This window comes from Crocodylus siamensis, chromosome 2 (genome assembly GCF_052110815.1).
Source record: "Crocodylus siamensis isolate JL-2025a chromosome 2, ASM5211081v1, whole genome shotgun sequence".
NCBI lineage: Eukaryota > Metazoa > Chordata > Crocodylia > Crocodylidae > Crocodylus > Crocodylus siamensis.
This window is the reverse complement of record NC_143396.1, coordinates 244908644-244930090: the sequence shown is the minus strand read 5'-3', so window position 1 is coordinate 244930090 and position 21447 is coordinate 244908644. Positions and strand designations below refer to the sequence as shown.

General features: G+C 41.5%; 1 protein-coding gene across 1 annotated transcript in view; it reads right to left on the bottom strand.

The window, feature by feature from the left end:
• The window catches only part of SCFD1 (sec1 family domain containing 1), a 114468-nt gene that overhangs the window by 56529 nt on the left and 36492 nt on the right, over positions 1 to 21447 (bottom strand). Inside the window, exons 12-14 of the mRNA XM_090033546.1 lie at positions 20953 to 21043; positions 20031 to 20104; positions 16517 to 16598 (exon numbers count right to left, since the gene is read on the bottom strand). Coding sequence (XP_089889672.1) covers positions 16517 to 16598; positions 20031 to 20104; positions 20953 to 21043 — 247 coding nt within the window. The remainder of the gene's footprint in view (positions 1 to 16516; positions 16599 to 20030; positions 20105 to 20952; positions 21044 to 21447) is intronic.

The following is a 21447-nucleotide window of genomic DNA, read 5'->3' as shown; positions in this document are numbered from 1 at the left end:
GGTTGTAATGTGGGATCATTATGAGTTGGCAGATGATCCCAGGTATGCTACATGCCAGCATTGCCAAAGGCAGATCAGCCGGGGCAAGGAGGTGAAACGCTTCAGAACCATGGCGATGCTGCTGCATCTCAGGGGGCAACACTACCTTGCCCTTGCTCCTCCTCAGCCTGGCACCAGTGGGAGCATGCCCAAAGGGAAGTCCCCCTCTTACTCCAAAGCCCCCATCCCCATGAAGCAGAGGCAGGGGAAAGCTGCAGACAAAGGGGGTGTGTTGCAAGGGCGAGCGAGGTCAACCAGAGCATTGGGGAGATGCTTGCTCTGGATGGCCAGCCCTTCTCCTTTGTTGAGTGTCCAGGTGGCTCATGGCGCTTGTGGCCCAATCCTACCATGTGCCCGCATACATCATCTTCAGCAGGATGGTGGTTCCCTCCCTGTATGAGGCATGCAGGGAGTATTTGAGGGAGCAGCTGCGCAAGGCAGGTCCACAGGTAGCCTTGCACTTCGGACATCTGGAAAAGCTGGGGTGGAGATCATGCCTACCTCTCCCTCACAGGGCACTGGTACAATCAGTCAGGCCATCGGTGGGCTTTCCTTCAAGTGGAGGTGATGGATGAGTCCCACTCAGCAAGGGAGATCATGGTGGCCACGAACCACAGGGTGCAGGGGTGGCTTGTTGGGCCGGGCAAGCTCAGCTGCGGGTTCGTGGTCACTGACAACAGGGCCAATATGGTCAAGGCAGTTCGTGATGTCAACTTTGTTGGCATCCGCTGTTTGGCACACAAGTCCCACCTCATAGTCAGGGACGCCTTGGAGGGAGACAGGGCTCCAAGTGATGGTGCCATCACTACCATGACCAGCCAGCTCATTTCAAAACACAGGAAGGTAGAGGGCTACTTCCACTGGAGCATCAAGGGGGGAAAGATGTTGTGAGAGAAACAGGCAGAGCTGAGCATCCAACAGCACAAAGTCATGCAGGATGTGGAGACTCGGTGGAACTCTGCAAACCTGATGCTCAAAAGGCTGGTCGAGCAACAGAAGACCAACCATGAGATGGCTTTGCTCAGGGACATTGGGATCAGCAGCTCCTTTAACAAAACTGAATGCACTACCATCTCCCCGATCTTGGTGGTCCTCAAGCTATTCCTCGAGGCCACTGAGACCCTCAGCATTGGTGATGCCCTCCTTATCCAGGTGATCCCCAAAGTGAAGGAGTTTGAGAACTAAATGGAGAAGTTCTAGGGGATCAATGTTCTTGGCTGGTGCAAGTCACTGTCACCAGAGGTGTAGGCACACCAATATGGCTGGATCTGTTGCTGTCCAGTACGGTCCACATGCTGGCATGTGCGACCCGAGGGTGAAGGGGACCACCTGCAGCAGCAAAACGTTGGATCACTGGACGGAGGTGCTGATGAACAGGGAGGCAGAAGGGCAGAGGTGGTGGGACGTGGGGGGAAATCCACTGTCCTGTTCCAGCACTCGTAGAAACAACCAATCTCCTCCATCACAGATATGCCAATGTGGGCCAAGGGCATGGCTTCAATGGTCGGGTCCAGAGACACCAGACCCCACCATCTGGCAGGTAGTGTGGAGGCCTTAGTGGCTACCTATCTTGCTGAGGATGTGGTGTCGCTGCCTACTGGGCAACCCACAGCCAGATGTGGCAGGATCTGGCCAAGGTTGCCCAGAAACAACCTTGTCCACCGACCAATGTCCCTAATGAGAGGGTGTTCAGTATTGACAGGGATGTTGTGATACCCCACCACACCTCCTTGGATCCTGGTTTGGTGGAGCAGCTGGTGTTCCTTAAGGTGAACCTCCCGCTGCTAGGATTCCCCAAGCTCCACCTGCAGATGGACTAAGTTACACCAATCCTCACTCCACACCTATTAGCTTTTTTTATTTGCTTTGACAACCATTTAATGCCCAGTGATCGATTTATTCCATCCAGAAAGCGCATTCACCAACTGCAGATGCTTCCTCAGCTTGACAAAGGGTTATTAAACCGAAAAGCTTGTCAAGATATATTTCTCCAACTAGTCAGTTGGTCTAATAAAAGATATCACATCTGCTCAAAGAACCTTGTCTGCCTGTTCCTTAGACCAACACGGCTACAAACAGAAACCTAGTTAACATATACAAGTGACATGAGTTTTGCTTTCAACAGTTTGAGGGACACTTTCACAGAAACCCCTGCATCTATCTCTTTGAAACCTGGCAGGCTTCATGCCCTCAGAAGGAGCTACCATCCCTGCTGTTTTCATCCAAATCTGCAAAAAAAATGACAAAATTATAGGTATTTTAGTGATTCCCCATTATAGCCTGTGGCCGAATCACCGAATCACATCAAATCAGCGCCAAATCTTTCATATCCACTTTGGCTGAATTGATTCAGGACAGTGATCTGAATCACCGAATTGAATCAGTCTCCCAAATTGGCCAAACCCGAATCAAATACTGGTCGCTTTGCGCAGGCCTACTGTGCTCTTTCTGGCTATATCCTTAGACCAACACGGCTATAACCTATACCTCTTTATCACCCTTCTGAGACATTCTTCTAAGAACTGATTTTTCTCAGGAGTACTGACAGGAAGCAAAGTCATGCTTAATGAAAAACAAGCACTATCCACTCAATCTTGTGCATTATTTGCACATGTGCAGACAGCCCATAAGTAATTCTGTGACCACAAGGACAACTGTCAGCAACAAACAGAATTTGATATGCAGATTGTGATGTAGATGGTTATTAAGATGAGGCCAGAAACACATGACCAGCTTTGCTAGTTCCTTAGAAATCTGATGTTCTATTTAATCATTTAAATTTATATGTTGGCTTTGGTAATATAATTTTTATTTTGTTTTCCTCCTTTTAACTCTTCAGGAAATGCTTAGACCATGCATCCATGTCACTGTCTTGGAAACAGTGTTACTCAAACCTCTCTGCCCAGTGTAAGGATCCACTTGTAAAAGGAAATTTAAAATGACTTAAGTCAGGCAAGAAAAGGTGATTGTACCAATGCATAGCACAAAAATTACACTTTTAAAGTTTACTATCCTTGTATATAACACTGTCAATAATTTCAGTGAAAACTTGACAACCTGTATTTAACAACCTATTTTCAGTTTTAAATCACAGAAATGGAGATATAATTAATATTCAAACAGCACATTTTCAAATAATATATATATTTATATGCATATCAGATATTATTCAAACAGCAACCTGAGGAATATGGTCTTGCTTTTATTACTTATTTTTGGTTGTGATGAAATTAATCTTTCTTGTTTACCATTAGTTAGTCTTACATGTTCAGACATATTCAGCAAGAAGAAAAAAAAAAAAAAGCACTGACATGAAGTATTCAAAAAGCTGAAAAAAAAATCTAGGAAATAAATACATTGGTAATTTGTTTTTTGTAAATTCCACATGTAAGTTCTTAATATGTTTTTCATAGGTCTATTTTTTTTTTTTTGCTAAACTAGGATTACACAAATAATTTATTACCAGTGATCCTTCTTGAGGATTTCTTCTAAGTGAGGGAGAAGAGGGATTAAGGTACATAGTACAGTTTAATTATCAGAGACAAATAAAGCCAGCACTGCTGCAAGGTTGACTTTGAAAATCAGACAGCAGCTAAATACCATTTGATTCCCAGATATTTATTATTTACATTGTTGGCTTTCAACTTTTTTTCATTTGCAGGCCCCTAAAAAATTTTGAATGGAGGTGAGGACCTCTTTGGAAATTTTGAAGAGAGGTGCAGACTCCTCTGAATTGTAAGTGTAAGTATTCACAATTTTGATTGATCATAGTCATCTTTCACAGACCCCGTAGACATAGTCTGCGGAACTCCAGGGATCTATGGACCACAGGTTGAAAACCACTGATTTAGGTAGGTTTTGGCTTTTTTTTTTCCATTTCTGGGTTAGTATAGATTGGGTTCACTCTGAAATGCCCAAACAACCTTCAAATACTTAAGGCTGGCTATGCTTTTCTAAAGCCTATTAATTATGCTTAGTAAACCATCTTTATATTTGTTGATGAAGTGTAGGTGGGCTTAATACTGGCCAACTGCCTAGTTTTAATATTATTTTAATATTATTTTAAAATGTTTGAAAGTATTAAAAATATGGTATCTTAGAAGACTGAATTCTAACAACAATCAGGACCGTAAATTTTGTTTATATGAGAAAGCATTTTAACATCTATGGCTGCATACTATATTATCAAGATATGCCTGGATAACATGATTGAACATTTCAAAATAAACACTATATAGTTCAAGTGCACTGTCTAAGATTTACACCTCTTCCTATTTATCAGACTTTGAAAGCATGTTTTTTTCTGAGCCAATTGTTTCTATAAGCTATTTTTATATTGCCATCTTTACTTGATCAGATACTATTAACATAGCCAGCTTTTTCTCTTATTATAAAATTGTTTCTTCCAATTATCCATTTTCCGGATGTATGATCTTCCTCTAGTTAAGAGGCCATTTCTTAATAAAGGGTGTTTTTTTTTTGTTCGCATGAGACTCTCTCAGAAGATTCTCTAAAGAAACAAATGAATCTTACTGGGAGTGGCCAAGGATCACCTACTGAACCCTGAGCTATGTTTAGGGTGATTTGTATCAACAATATAAATTTATTTTATGTCATTCAATTGGGAATTGGGATATGAGACTGTCAGATTTCCTGAGAATTGAATATGCTCTGTGGCATGGTCAAATGAGATTATAGGGGCAAAATCAGCATACAGGACATAGAAAAATATTGTAATATTAAATCTTTTTGAACAGCAGTAATGGTATTAAGCTGTCAAGTAGTACAGTAAATTTCTTCTAGGCATCTGAAAGCATGTAAACTGTAAAATCGATAGCTTTCAATAGTTTAACAGCAACAATTTCTGTATAAAATCCAGCATGTTTTTCTTTTATAGAAGACAGACTTAATATATTAAATATATTAATGTTATCTATTTAGATTTTCATGTCACCTGTTTAGATTTTCATTAAAGGAACCATATATAAAAAACACTAACAGTATGGATGGGGCCTATTAAACAGAAGTTCCATTAATTCAATATCAGTGATCTTGGTACAGCACTAGAACAGCAATTCTAAACCTAACTAGACTCAAGGCACCTTTTGGAAAATACCAGCTCTTAGTTTGCTTGTTTTATTTTTAACTATAGAAAAAACAGAAAAATTCTTCTGCTACAAAGAACACAAATATCAAAACAGGTCAGAATGCTTTTGACGTTATGCATTCCCATTTGAAATCTTTAGATTTATCTTGTGAATTGTGAGTAGGTGTTTGTGCACTTAAAAGTGCTAATATTGAATGACATCTTGGCCGAGACTGACTGTACTAGAATACTGAACTATATTATAGAACTATATTGTAAGCAAAAACAAAGTATAGGTTATATATAATTATAACAAGCTGATACTTTATGTAAATAAGAATTTTAAAAGTATAGCATTATTTTCAGGTTTCTAAAACGAAGAACTAGGGCACAACCTGCACATACAACAAGAAATAAATCTGCAAATCCTCATTTTCTTTCAACTATATATTTGGCCCCAAAGAAATGAGTGAATTCAATCTAAAATATGTATTTATGAAGGTTATTTTTTTCTTAACAAATCAAAAAAAACATTAAGGAGGCATCCCCTCCATTTAAACTGGAGATTATAGTGGTTAGGCAGTGAAGCATAGATGGGGCATTCTTAAGAACTTTTCCTTCTTTCTGCCTTGGAAGAGCTACTGACTGAAGTGGAATGCCTAGTCTAATTCCAAAAAAAATAAGTCAGGGCAAGAGAACTATTAGAGAGCTTAAAAAGAAAATTAATCTCCTGTAAGAAGGCAGTATGAGAAAGCAAGCAAGATCAGCTTATGGAAATTTTCTAGCAGGCTAAAAAAGGAGCTCCAAGAAGCAAAAAATCAACACAGCTCCTTAATATATTTTAAATAGTTTTAAAACAACTAAAAAAGGAAATGTTAGACAGAAAGACTATCTGATTAAATACGTGAAAGCGAAATTGAAGAAAAAGAAGGTTAAAGATGCAAAGTCAGAAAAAGTGTCTGAAAAACTGGAGAGAGAACAAGGCAAGAAAAACTAAGCAGAGATATATATATATAAATCAGCTTAGGATTCTCATATCTAACCTGTATGTACATTTTACAGCAGTAAAAAATATTTTAACATTTTAGTTGAATATGTTCATATATATTTTTATATTGTATGTATTTATGTATACATATATTTATATATTTTATTTACTTCCTGCCAGGGAGCCCATTGAAAGTAACTTGGAGACAGAGCTGTTCCTAGGGGTATGCAGGGCCCAGGCATATCAGCTCATGAGTGAGTGAGTGTGTGTGGGGGGGGAGGGGTGGTGGTAGTGGTGAGTGGCTGGAGTGCAGAGCTGGGGGGAGGGGGGCAGGGATGATGGCAAGCAGCTGGAGCGCAGAGCCAGCAGTATACGGAGTTGTCAGCATGCAGCGGGGCCTGTATGACACTGTCCACGGCCCCCCCCAAACCATGGGGCCCAGGATGGTCACCCTGGTTCGTCCCTCATGAGGGATGTTCCTGCTTGGAGATATAGCAATTTAAGTTTTAACTGAAGAAAACTATTCTGTTTTTCATTACTTCCTTTTGTCATAACAGAAAACGAAAACAATCAACCATTTTTTTGGTGGTACAAGATGCTTGATCTGGTCTTTAACTTTTTATGAATGTTTTCTATAAATTTCTTCTGGTATGTAGTTTTTACATGTGCATAGGCAGGCTATATAGTAAGTCAGGGCTATCCAACTTTTCAACTTCTAAATGGCTTGGAACTGCACTAGCAAGGGCCATGGCACACCACATTCTCCTTCCACTTCGCTGTGCATTCCTTTACTGGACTGGGTGCTCTGCTTTGCCCTAAGTTCCCTAGTCACAAGCTCGACCAGCACTGCAGGCTCCACTGTACTGCTCTGTCCCTAGGATAGGAAAGTGAAAGCTAGAGGAAGAAGGAGCCCAGAGACCCTGGCTGCTTCTGCAGCTGGAGTAATAAAGGTAGGGAAGAAAGGAGGGGAAGGGGGAGAAATACTGTCAGCCACATGAGAACCCAAGGGCCACAATTTAAATTCTCATGGGCTACCAGTTGGACAGAGCCGTAGTAAGTCATCAGACATATCACCTCCCAGAGATTTTCTATAAAAGATGCACTGAAATCCTGAAAAGTTAACCCCCCACCACAAACCCAAGAAATAAAGTTCTTTAGGAAAACAGAAAAACAGAGGCATTTCAACTAGGATGGGCGTAGGTGTTTCTCTCAGTCAATACTTTAAGATCTATTAATTATCAGAGAAAGGACAACGGTTTCTTTAATAAACAATTTGTATCTGAGAATACTCGGATTGGAACAGAGGTAAACCTTCTCATGACTGATTTATATTTGCACTGTTGCCCTCTCTCCCTCTCATATGCAATGAAGGATTGGCATGATCTACAGCTATAATAATGCAATTTAATAATTGCTATTGATTGCAAACTCAGACACATTATTTGTATGTACATTTTATCTGCAGAATTCAGATTACTGTGCCTCATTATTTAAAATTCATGGAGACTATGACAAAAGCCATTTTAAGGAGCAAGATGCCAGTCACCTGGAACTCCTCCTCCAGGAGAAACTTCTGGTGTATGATGCTCCAAACCAAAAGCAAAATCCGTTTTTTTTTAAATTTAAATATGAGGTGGGAGCAGGAGTCATTTGATTTTGGCAGTGGGAGCCAACCATGAAGGACTTGGGATCTATCTTTAGGCTAGCAGAACCCCCACCCCTCTTCTAAGTACTTCCACAAAAAACTCACCCTTTTAGAACAGAAGATTTCAAAGGAAAGAAAGAAAATCGAAGAAGAATCCTAGAGACACTCTGAAAAAAGGCAACTGGTAATAGCAGCTCCTTTCGTAGAATCAAAAATGCTCAGGAGGAATGTGTCAACAGGAAAAGGAACTTTCCTTGGGAAAGGGATGAGAGTAACAAAGTATTCTGCCTCCTTTCCATAGGACTTCATGGAAATATTAGTGAGTAACAATATATTGCCAAGGCATCAAAAGAAAATCACTTGCTGGACTTCAATGAGTTGATGCTGGTTTTCCCATATACTCAAATCACTTTACAAATTTAAGAGGTTTTAATGACTTACTTTTTTTCGTTAGTGGGGTAAGAAAACAAAAATATAATCTAACTTTAATAATACAGTTAGAAAGGAGTGGAATAATCTTACAGACTAAGGATCGTGTCCTGCTGTCAATCTACATGTGAATTTTTCATAAAAGTTTGACAGAAATTTCTACACAAGCTTATATGAAGAACATGTAAGATTGTCAAATTGTATTCGTATATTTTAATTCCACATTAACACATTAAGAAAGTATTATGAATTTTATTTTTTAAATTTAAACAATTTAGTATATTCTAGTAATCAGAATAATATACATTCATATTATTCAGCATAGGTAAAAATAAGCATTACTTAAAATTCTAAGAATGCTAAGACAATATCCATAATTTTAGTCTGAAATTGTCTGGAGAGGCAAGGATTTTTTGTGGGTGATATCTTTTTTTGGACTAACTGCATGGTTGGGATACTTTTAGACAAACTTTGAAACGCAGAGCATTCTTTTTCAAGGTCTGACTTTCAGATAAATTGCCTAAATTATCAGCCTCTAAAAAGCAAAAACAATCTATGTAAAACATATATTCATTTATTCAAAGCTTTACCAATAAATATTTGCTAGTCCACTTTGAGAAAATTTGGTATGTTCTTTCCAACTTTTCACTGAACATTTAGATAATGCCAAAAAACTGCCAGGACCCCTGAGCAGGTGATTAATTTCTGGTTTCCTCTTGCAAAGTTTAAGAAAATGATCCAAAGCCATATGGAAAGCAGCTGTAAACCAGACATCATAATCAGATTGGTTTATATTATAAAAATTAAAAGCTGTATTCTAACAAACATAATCTAATCTTATAGCTGGTACACACTATAAGACTCTTCACACAGATTTTCATAAGTGATGTCAAGAACAATGTTTACATATTTACTGTAGTTGAAACAAGCTCCATGTACAAGGTAGACGACTCTATTTAAAACATAAATATCATTTTACCCAATCTTGAAGATGAAAAGAACACAGATTAATGTGCTGAATTCCCTCACTGAACTGGTAATAGGGTACATTGATAAAAAAACCCACAAAACAAAACCCTTAAAAGCTGTCTCCTTCTGCCCTTCTCAGAAGTCTTTTTGTCATTTCCTGGATTATTTTACTAATTATAAAAGAGACTATCAGCATAGTAGGTGAATTGAGAATTTCTTGTATTAGGTCAAAAACATTACCAGAGAAGCTGTCTCACCACCACCCTCCTCCTCTCTAATATTTCACAGCTTTATAAGGACAGAAAGTTGAAAGACACTGCCAATGGAAAAATTATAGGAAAATGCAACTGGCAATTATAGGCAAGTCTTATACTGGTCAATGCCACCCAGTTTAAACTTGACCAGTCAACCTGTTTGCCTTCTTTTCTGGGATAGGTTTAAAGTGGTTAAATTTCTCTCTGACAAATGCCTGGAGAGCAAAGAAATGGTTCCTTCCAGCTCCAATGAAAAGTGAAACATGGTAAGAAATATCAGCACATGGATGCCACTATGTTCCTGTCTCCTGATGTTCTCCAGCAGCTGCTCAGTACAAAATAAGATTCTAAGTAGACCAAGCCCTTTGGAACCTCACAACTGAGAATTATCTACAAGGAAAAACAGTCATCCATCACTCTCTGGGACCTTTCCAACAGCAGAAAGAGTGACTACTCTAGGCAGAAGTGGGAGGAACTGCCTAAATTTCAACAACATCTACTGCAGAATTAAGAGGAACATCTGTCCAATGCCATAAGAAGATAATCAGTCAATCAAGACAAATGTTATTCCATTTCATATCCTGCTCTGAAAACCTGACTGATGTCCAAAGAATTAGCTGTAAAATGCTTCTGGACTTGGCCTGCCACCACCTTCTCAATTATCCTTCCTAAAAAAGGGAGGTTACAGACCAGGCATCATGAAAGATGTCAAAACTGCAAAATGCCATTATTTTTTATGGAGCTACTGCACTACCTTTCAATTACCAAGTATGAAAGTTGGCACACAAAACTCCACGCCAACTATTGCAAGAAACTATACATTAGATCCCATGGTAACTGAATCAAAATAAATGGGAGAGACCAGTATATAGAGTTTTCAGAATTTTAGAATAAATTTAGTAATAACCACAATAACACTACACATTGGTATCACAGTGAGGATGAAGGTCCCCCACAGCCAAAAATTCACTGTGCTACCCCTGTGCAGTATACGTAGTGTTACTTTATCTTTCCCCTGGTAGACTTGTGCTGCAGAAAGAGTTATTAATGCATTTCCTTGCTTAAAATGTACGTCCCAATTGCTAGCAGCTGCTTTTGGGGAAAAAGGTGTCTGAAGCATGCAGGAAAATATGGTATCAATGTGGATTTAATTTATAAGTGTTAAAATCCAACGAAGTAAGCCTCAAAACATACCACTACTTCTGATCCTCCACAATGGCACGGGATGCATTTTTCTGAAGCACTGTATTTTCTCACTTTCCACAGACCCCAAAATAAGACAGGTCTTGTTTTTGGAAGGCAGAATGCAGGGAAAAAAAGATTTTTCCAGGAGTTGTAGCCTACACGTGGCCTTTTAATGGACAGGCTGTGTTGCATAACAGCTGCAAGCTTTTCTAACACCTGGCACGTTCAGAGTGCCTCTGAATGACTCAACATAGAACTCCACCCCTCCTATTTGCTGGATAATAGAGTAGTTGGTAACCATCCTGCAATACAACATCCTTATGCTTCTGTTCTAGTGATTCTCAGCTAGGGTTCTGTTGCACCCTGTGGTGCCTTCTGATTCTTTCAAGGGTGCCATGGAGTGGCACAGAATGTTAGCACTGACAGGCATGCAAACATAATTAATAAAATAAATCCACAGTTTTCACCTAGGAATTAATTGTGTTAAAAACATTCTGCCCTGTTGTGGTCTTTCTGAATTCTTTAAAACAGAAGAGCTGCACTATTATTTTTCTGTAATCAGAGAATGCCATTTTCCAAGGGGTGCCTTAAGTTTAAGGAGGGGTAAGTCTAAAAGAGTTGAGAACTACTGTTTTATTCTGACAAAGAAAATCAGCTCGTCTGGTTAAGACATGCACTTCAATTTTGGAGGCCTGATTTTTGAGGGAAAGTATGTGTGGTATGTGAGTAAATACGGCAACTAAGAAATTTAGGTGCCTAAGTGCCATTGACTTTCAGTGAGCCTGAGGAACCTAAAGGTCCTGCTTTCCCATCTCCTGACCTGCACTGCTGCTGAAGCTTGGGTCAGGCAATATGGCAGCAACCTGCATTTTGCTGACTGGGCAGCAGCACAGGTCAGGGATTGGATGGTGGGGTGGGGTGAGGAACAAGTAGCAACAGCGCAGGTGGGAGGAGGGACAGGTAGCCGGCAGGGGCACAGGCACTGGGGGTTAAGTGATGGGAGAGCAATATACAAGTGCAAGGCTGCCTGCTTCTACCATGACTGGGGACAAAATTTAAGGTAACTCCCCAATAATTAGATCCTATACATGGAAAATTATAACAATTGTATAGTTTTCCATGTATCATAGAATCATAGAAGTAGGATCAGAAGGGACCTTGTAGATCTTCAAGTCTGACCCCCCGCCTGGGCAGGAGAAAAACTGGACTCAAATGAGTCCAGCCAGGTAGGCATCAAGCCTCTTCTTAAAGATCCCCAGGGTAAGAGCCAGCACCACTTCCCTAGGAAGTTGGTTCCAGCTACTAGCCGCCCTAACTGTGAAGTAGTAGATGCACAACAAGGTCTGGTTAGCCCTGCCAACCGTGACCTTGCATTGGCGGCCCATGTTCATCTTGGAGTCAGTAATGACTCCAAGATCCCTTTCTGTCTCCGTGCTCTCAAGAAGGGAGTTTCCCATTCTATAAGTGTGCTGCTGGTTTCTACTGCCTAAGTGCAGCACCCTGCACTTGTCAGTATTGAAACGCATCCTGTTTATGTTAGCCCACTCCTGTAACCTATCCAGACCTTGCTGCAATCTTTCCCTTCCTACTAGCGTGCTCACCTCACCCCAAATTTTGGTATCATCAGTGAATTTAAACAGGTTGCTTTTCACCCCACCGTCCAAATCGCTGATGAAGAAACTGAACAGCGAGCCCTGTGGGACTCCGCTGCCCACTTCCCCCCAGGTCGAATATGACCCATCCACCACCACCCTCTGAGTATGACCCTTGAGCCAATCTGCAATCCATCTGACTGTGTAGGCATCAATGCCACAGTTGCCTAGTTTTTTAATGAGGATGGGGTGGGAGATGGTGTCAAAGGCCTTGCTGAAGTCTAGAAAGACTACGTCCACGACGACACCTGCATCCACTGCCTTTGGGATTTGATCATAAAAGGCAATCAGGTTGGTCTGGCATGACCTGCCCCTAATGAAATTGGGCTGGTTGCCCTTGAGCATCATCCCTGAAGCCGGCCCATCACAGATGTGCTCCTTGAGGATCTTCTCAAAGAGTTTTCCTACGATTGAGGTAAGACTGACGAGCCTATATTTACCTGGGTCCTCTCTCTTCCCTTTTTTGAAGATGGGGACCACGTTAGCTATCTTCCAGTCATCTGGCACCTGGCCCGAGCACCACGAGTGCTTGTAAAGGGCCCTGCAATAACCCCAGCTAGCTCCCTCAACACCCTGGGGTGGAGAGCATCTGGACCCGCTGACTTGAACATGTCCAGCCCCTCCAGAAGCTCTCTAACTCGGTCCTCCCCAACCTGAGGTCTGGAGGTGTTCCCCTCAAGTCTGTCTGGCATCACAGCGGGGAAATCCCAGTCCCTGCACAAGAAAATGGAGGTGAAGAATTGGTTAAAGAGTTCTGCTTTCTCCTCTGGTGCAACCACCAGATTGCCCAGTGTACTTTGCAGGGGCCCAACATTACCCGGTGCCTTCTTCATCCTCCCTATATATTTGAAAAAGGACTTTTTATTATCCTTGATCTTGGACGCTAGTCCTAGCTCTATGTCCACCTTAGCTTTCCTGACAGCCCCCCTACAGGCCCGAGCAGAGGAGGTATACTCCTCTTTGGAGATAGCACCCCTCTTCCACAGGGTGTATGCCACCTTTTTGGTAAGCAGGCATTCCCGGATGCTCTCGGTGAGCCAGGGGGGCTTTCGGGCACTCTTGTCCCCCTTGCTTCTTGTTGGGATGGACTTCCCTTGGGCCCTGAGTATTGTTTCCTTAAGGAACGACCTCTTGTCCTGGACACTGAGTTCCCCTGCCCTAAGGGACCCCAGCGCCTCATCCACTAGTCTCCTCAACTTGTTGAAGTTGGCCCTCCTAAAGTCTAGGGCTACCGTCTTGCTGCAGGCCCTTGACACCCTGCGCTGGATGGTGAATTCCAGCAAGCGATGATTGCTATTGCCCAGGTGGTCAAGAACCTGGAGGCCCCTTACCAGGTCATCACCTGTGGCCAGGACCAGGTCCAACAGGGCGTTTCCTCTGGTGGGACCATGCACCTCCTAGATTAAGTGGAGGTCCTGTATCTCAGCCAGGAACCTGCTGGAACGGTCCGTCCTGGCTGACTGTTCCTCCCAGCAGATGTCCGGGTAATTAAAATCACCCATGACAACTACATCCCTTGCCTTAAGTGCCTCTGCAAGCTGGCCCGAAAATTCCTGGTCCAGCTCTTCCCCTTGGTTGGGGGGGGTCTGTAGTAGACCCCCACCGTCAAATCGCTCTCCCCCTTCAGCCTGCCCTTCCTCTGACCCCATTCTGCTGGCAAAGGATGTGTAGTGCTCCTTGACATACAGTGCCACACCTCCACCCCCATTACATGTATGGGAATGTAATTACTGGGGGAGGGTTGTTTTAAATTTAAAGTTATCTTGGATTTGGATAAATATGATAATTCTGCTCCCAAGAGAGAAACTTTGCCTCTTGCTGGGGAGATTGAGTGCACCCCAAAGTTCCAAGCAGCAAAGCAGACAGTTTCTTCTGTAAAGGAATTTGTTGGAGCAAAGGCCAGCCACTCAGCAGTTCTCTCTCCCCTCTCTACCCAGTCCAGCCTGCACAGCCGTTAGCACCCCGCAAAGATATTTAGCTATTCCCTTTCTAGTCTCTCCAACTCCACCACTTCTCTCAGTTCCCAGACTCTTTTGGATGGGGGCTGACAGGCTGCTTTATCCCCAGCCAGCTCTTCCATTGTTATGTTCATCTCCTCTGCACATTTCCTGGGTGTTGAGCATCTCACTATAATTTGGTATGTTAACAAAATGATTCAAGACTGTTTATGCTAAAGGTCCATTTTGTTTTGTCCTGCACACAGACAGCCCTGGAACTTAACCCTTCATTCTCTGCATGCAGGCTACTGAAGTAAACTGAGTCATGCAATATTCTATCATGAAAACAGTTAACATAGAATTATCACAATAAAACCCATAGTCCACCACAAGAGTGAATACTCTTATGCCCATTGAGGCCGTGTCCAGAAGAGCACAACCATGCAGTATGTGATGCCACAGACTCATTTGCAGCACCACATACCACACGTTCAGGTGTTCTCCATGGTGCAAGGGAGCAGTGTGGGGTGTTTTTTTTTTTTTTAACCTTTGGATAGCCAGATGTCAAAGAAACCTGCGCAAAAAAATGGAGCAGCGCATGTAGTGGCAGTGTGTGCCTCTCAAGACCGGAACCAGGCTGGCTGGATCCATACTTTGGTTGTCAGCCAGGCTCTGAGTGGCTAGATTGCTGCTGCTGCAGCCCTGGGAGGCCCCCAGGGCCCCAGGTAAGGCTGCTGGAGCCAGTGCAGAGCTGGCCCCAGCCTCCCATACCCCACCCAGGGTAACTTGCTGCATGCCAGAGGGCGTGTGGCACAGGTGTTTCCTGGGGACAACTAATGGTGGCACAAGGTGTGCTACCTCTATGTGTCCCTGGGGAACCAAATGTCCATGCTCATGTGGACATGGCCTTAGAGACCCCTGCAATTGAGTATTAGCAGATTTTAAGCATCTAATTCCAAGAATAAGATGCATAAGAATTAGGCCTAACCACTGAAGTCAGAGTATGGCAGATGCTTGAGAAACACCTGATTTTTAGCACTAAAATCATTTAGGTGCCTAAAATTCTACTACTGGGTACGCCAAGAATTACTGCCATCTTGGTTGAGCTGTTTGGCTCGGTTTTAATTCTTATGCCTAAGTCTGATCAGCATTCACAAACTAAACTAGGCATCCTAAGTCCCATGAGGGGACAAATCTGGGGTCTAATCAGATCACATCTAAAAATACCTAAGAGCCATACAAAGCACAGCAGTCACAGCTACTTTCAGGAAAAAAAACAAAACAGAGCTGGTAGGGAACAGAAGTAGTGATGCTATGAACCTTTTATAAAGCAGTCCTGTGATAAGTACACTCACTTGGATAGTTTGATACTGTCTTCCTCCAAAATGCTCCCTCCAATTTCCATTCCCAGGGAAATGCCTTAATCACTAAGTTAAGTTGATTGGGAGCACCTTTCTCTGGCCTAGGCTCAACTAACTAGATCATTGTACCGCAACAAATAAAAGGCTCGCAAGTTCAGAGAGATGACAAAGCAAAAGCAATCACAACATGGTAGCTCTATGAGAATATTTACTTGGGAGTGAAGGCTACAGAAGACCTCCCATGCCCCTACTTTGCACTTAAAAACAGACAGAAATGGACATCCCTGTCCCTCAGCATTTTATATGGTCTAGCTTAGATGTCTTTCCATCAAACATAATGCCAAGTGAGAGATCTAAATGTACGTGAACATGGCACGTAAGTGACAGTATAAAATAATGCAGGGGTGCTGATCACCAGTAGAAATGTTTGGCCTCTTTTGTGTCCTGGTACTGAATTTCTTCATTCTGCAGAAGCATCTCCAATTGGGCTTCCTCTGACAGAACATCTCACAGGAGGGATTTTTAATTTTGCTTTTAGAGATAACAAATTCTTTATATATTTAAAAGAAAATATTTGTCATTAATAAATACTGACAATCTTTATTTACCTGAAGCTTTCATATTATTGAAGATAGATTCCCACACTAAACAGTCACCACTACCATCTAGCCATCACAAATAAACAAGATAAATCAGTGAACAATTCTGACCTAAGATTTTCGTGATACATTTAATTCATTGTCATGCACATAAACCAAAATTAAAGGCTGTTGTTTTGTACTTTCCAAGAGCAGATGATATCATCCATTGTAACACTTTCCAAAGTAATAGTTTTGGAAGCCATGACTGTCTGATCTGCCTTAATTTGTTCAGATAGAAATCTTCAGATTCAAGTAGTGTCAATAGACTGTGGTTTGAAAGGGCAGACTAAGTTTTCAGAGCATTTGAATTTTTGTAATAAATAACAGTACCTTTATATGTTCCAAAACAGCAGTTGCAACATTTGTATGAAGATCAATGAGTCTCTTCTTTTCAAGAAGTTCTGGAAGAGAGCTGAAAAAATTAAATACAAACTAACCTGCTAAGTTGTACATTCAGACCGAATTGGGTATTAAATGTAATTAATGGACAAACTATGTGAAACTAGATAAAAGCTTGAAAATGAAAGGAAACAGAAAATGCAGAAGGCTTCTGTTCAAACGTTAATTACTCACATTACCTATATTATAAGTAGTTGCATATCTGGAACATTTCAACAACTACCCAAAAATAAGTATTATATACATAAGTAATTTAAAACTGCAATGAAAAGAAAGATTAAAGATTTGTAGTGCTTATACAAAGCATATAAAAATGATCACTTTCCATTTATTGATTTACAAAGCCAAAGTCAAAATTTTCTTTAAAGCTGGGCTCCTAAATTGGTATTTAGGCATCTAAATAATCGGACAATATTTCAGTCAGCGCTAAGTATTAAATATGGTTTTCATCAACTTAAAATGCTTAATTTTATCTCCTATGTTGTTTTACAACAAAGATAAATCATAACAATCTATAAAATCTATAAAAATACAAGGAGTCCAGTCTTCTCTAATTGTACAAATACTTTCTGGTGGTTAGAATTGTGAAAAATATCCTTTTACAAAAGGGAGTTTCTTCTTTTTGACATAAAATATGAAATGACTAGAAATTTACTTGACTGCATCCATGTTTCATTCACATTCAATCCAAACAAAACAAGTATAATTATTATTTGCTGAACAACCCTCACACACTACTTAAATAATTTGTCCTTAGATGTGTCATCACGTAACAGCAGGGGTACACTGATAGAGATTTTTGGGGCTGATGCCAATAGCCAATCTTTAAGGAGGCATACTGGCCAATACTGATTTCCAATACCAGCCCAGCAGTTTGAAGAGCTGTGTGCAGTTGGTAAGTCTGGTGTGGTGGAAGGGGAGGAGGGAGGGGGAAAGGAAAGGGAGTGGGAGCAGCAGATCAAGGCCCCCTGTGGTGAAGGAGAGGGGCTGTGGGCAGGGGCTGGGGCAAGCATTGCCTAGCTGGGGTGAGACAGGCGCAGGACTGAGTTATGGCTTGTTTGGCGGGTGCAGGGAGGTGGGAGGCAGCTCCCACCACTGTATGCCACTTGCTAGGGAGCCGCTAGTTTGGCAGCTTGTCCACCTCTTACCTGGCGGCTCCCGCCACTGCTCCTGCCGCTCGGAGGGGATGTGGGGGGAGAGGGGAGGCGTGCGCCTCCAGATCGGGGTGGGGTGGGGCAGTCTGGGGCTGCGCCAAGCTCTTTCCGGAGGGGCAGGGCTGGGGGCAAGCAGCAGTGGCACTGGTTGGGGGGGCCACAGAGAACTCTGGGATGGCTGTCAAGTTAAAGTTGATTTTAATTTTAAATAACCACTTACAATCATTCTGTTGTCATATCATTTAGCTTTTTAAGCTAACTTGCATCCATTCTATATTAATTATAGTCATTTTATTGTTATACTATTTAGCTTAGCTTTTGTATGACTTAGCCTGGGCCAAACTCCATTTTATAGCAGCCTAATGCTAATATATACACATATATGTAGTAAACTAAGAATGTTTGAATAATATTTAGAATGTATGGATGAATGAGTGTGGAGTGACTGGAAAAGCATTGTGTGTTGTGTGCTATCATTTAATGACCTATGCTAAGAAAAAACTGAAGAAGTAACCTGCATTAGGTGAAGAATGAAGATAAGCAGAAGAAGCAAGGTTTATGACTGCTGTAATTCTTCAATGGCTAAAGGTCGTAGTAACTTCCAGTTTTGACAAAGCTGAGGGCTGCAAAACAATGGCAAAATAGCACCCTGTCCCCACAACTAAAGACTGCAGAACCCAGAGCAAGAAAAATCCGCCCCAAGAACCAGAATCATCTCAACACACCAGAAAAAGAGAAAAACAACTTCATAGCTGACATAACAAGGTCCATAGACATGCACGGGAGACAGCTATTATAAAAAGTGGGCAATTACAAAGAAGCTTTGGGTCTGTTCTGCATAACAACAATGAAGGAGCACCAATACATGTCTAACAAAGGCTCGGCTCCCCTCTAGTGCTTAGCTTAGCTGGCCACTAAGCTGGCTTGAGCAACTCAAAGACTGGTAACACCTTAGCATCTTCAGAACTGTGTGTGCGTGCGCACGAGAATGTGTAGGTGATGTTTTGATGTTTCTGTACTCTCAATAAATGTGGCATATTGCCTTATTCCCTGATAAAGATCCTGCTTGTTTTTAATACGCTGTATGCCTAGTGCGTACAACAGCTGTGGCCCCCCAACCCTATCCCAGTGCTGCCGCCGCCACCCACCCTGCCCTGCCCTGCCGGGAAGAGCTTGGCAGTCCCAGCCCACCCCACCCCACCTCACGCAGATCTGGGGGTAGACACACCCCCTGCCCTCCTGGATGAGCACCAGGAGCTGGGATGGGGAGGAAATGGGGTCATGCTGAGTAAAGGTTTGGGAAGCACTGCTGTAAGGTAAGCAATTGTTCTTTCAAGTGATTGTCTACATGGATTCGACTCATAGAGACTGCAGTGACTTCACTTAGAAGGCAGGTGACAGAATGACTGCAGAAGGTTTGGAGTGAAGTGCCATCAGTATGCTGACAGCATCCATCTCCTCCCCTCTCATCCGATTCAGGTCCTGCAGTGCCTTTTTATAGGTGGGGATTGGATATGGGTGAACCAACTAAGATTGAATTCAGTCAAGACAGAAGTGATAGTAGTGGACAGACCTAATGAGCTTGGGGGTACTGGGACACCTGTTATTGATTGGATTCAGGCTCCCCTTGCTGCTTGGATTAGCAGCCTTGGCATGCTGCTGGATCTTCAGGTGCTGTACCTGGATTTTTAAGAATGTCCACCAACTAAGCAGTTTAGCAGCTTTGCAACAGGTATTTAATTTTAGCTATTGCAGCTAACCCTCTAATATGGGAATAATTCCTAAACTAATGGGGGACTCCTAACATAAGTTATTTTGCCACTGGCTATTAAACTACAGGTATTAGCTTCAGTAATTGCACTGATCATCTGACTACAATAAATTACCCTAACGTTTCATTGCAACATGCATGGAAAGTATATATCCTAGGTACTGGGTCCCACAGTGAAACACACTAAGGCAGTACTGAGGTGATTGGGCTCGTTCCACTTTTGATGCATTTGAATACATGGGCATTTAGGATATAGTGACAAACCCACAAACACTACTGGTTAAAAAGAATCCAGTTTCAATGGCTCTCACACATGAGAGGTGAAAATCATACTGTAGTTACTTAAACAATTTCCTCCAGACTAAAATATTTTTGAGGTTTTGCCATACTAGTCAAATTCTACTTCACAACCTGCTAACAGTCTAGATATTCCAAAGGTTGAGAAATCACTGGAGTATATTAACAGAAAACAGCAGGAAACATGAAAAGCTATTTTACTTACTAGTGCTTAATTACTTACCTAACAGCTGAAGTTAACTTAGCTGTATTATCAGAAAGCATACTTATTGCTCCATCATCCTCCCCTTCTATTCCCTGTTGAAAATATTAATGTCAAAAAGCTACAGCTACATTTATTGTTGGCACAAAAATCATACTTGCGAGTATATTTATTCTTTTTTTTTTTGCATTGACAACAATGCCCAGTGAATACTTTCATTGTGCAAATCCAGGAAAAGTTTTGTACCCATTTAAGAACCACTAGTTTGACCTCAGTAGTATACAAGGCTTTAGAACATATTTTGAAAGAAAGAACAATAAAAAATAGAAATGGAATAAAAATGCAACGGGAAAAAATAGAAAATGGAATAAAATGCATAGAAGCGTTATCAAAGCTGGATTATGCCAGACTAATATTTGTTTGGGAAGATAAATGATTTATTAATTAATCGCATCAGTGTAAACCAGCTACATGTTTAAGAAATTAATGGTGTGACAAAAAGCAAAACCAGCTACAAAATTATTCTGCAATTAAGTATATAATAATTTTGTGGCTGGTTTCAGTTGCACCTTCAAAACAAATGCGTGGCCAGATGGACCATCCTGGGGCTGAAATGAGCCCTGCACTGTCTCTGCCAGCCAGCCATCAGCTGATCAGGGGCAACATGGATACTGAACCAGGGTACATTTAAACACTGGCATAGTCCCTTGCTGCCTCTGATAAGCTAATCAGTGGCTGGGTTCAGCAGATCTCCAGAGTTATTTGACAATAAGCTAAGTACGTGGCACATTTGGCAGTGCAAGAGGAGGAAAATGTATGCAATCATACACGGGCAGTGACAATTCTGGTTACCTATTATCAAGAAAGATTTTATATGGAACAGGTGCAAATAAAGATTACTGGGATTATCAGGGAAATGATTCCTGTGTTCTATAAGCCTTACCATGATACTTTTAAGCCTTTTGACTTCATCTTCTTGAGCTCTGTAGGATTCCAGTTCTTGCTGAACAGACTCTGCTACTTCTGGAAAAGGACTAAAGCAATATTACATATTAGGTTCTGTTAAAACATCAAATGTAAACCTTGATGATCTAGCTGATTCAGATAATTGCGGAAATGTCTTTTGCAACATCAATGCATGACCCATCCAGCACTACTAAAATACTGAAAACTATATATCTTATTAAAAATGAATAGTTAAGCTTCCAGTGCAAATATGAATTACTTGATATACTTTATTGAATCCTGTTTATAAAAATCTTGTTTATGAAAAAAGGCATCATAGCTCCATAATCATCAAATACTAAAAATAAAGCACATGAAGGAACGACTACTGGTATATAAAATGAGCAGTCCAGGTGCTCAGCAGACCTCAACATGCTGCACATGTTTCTATAAAGCCCTAAAAATCAAGCTCTATACCTGTGAGTATAGATAA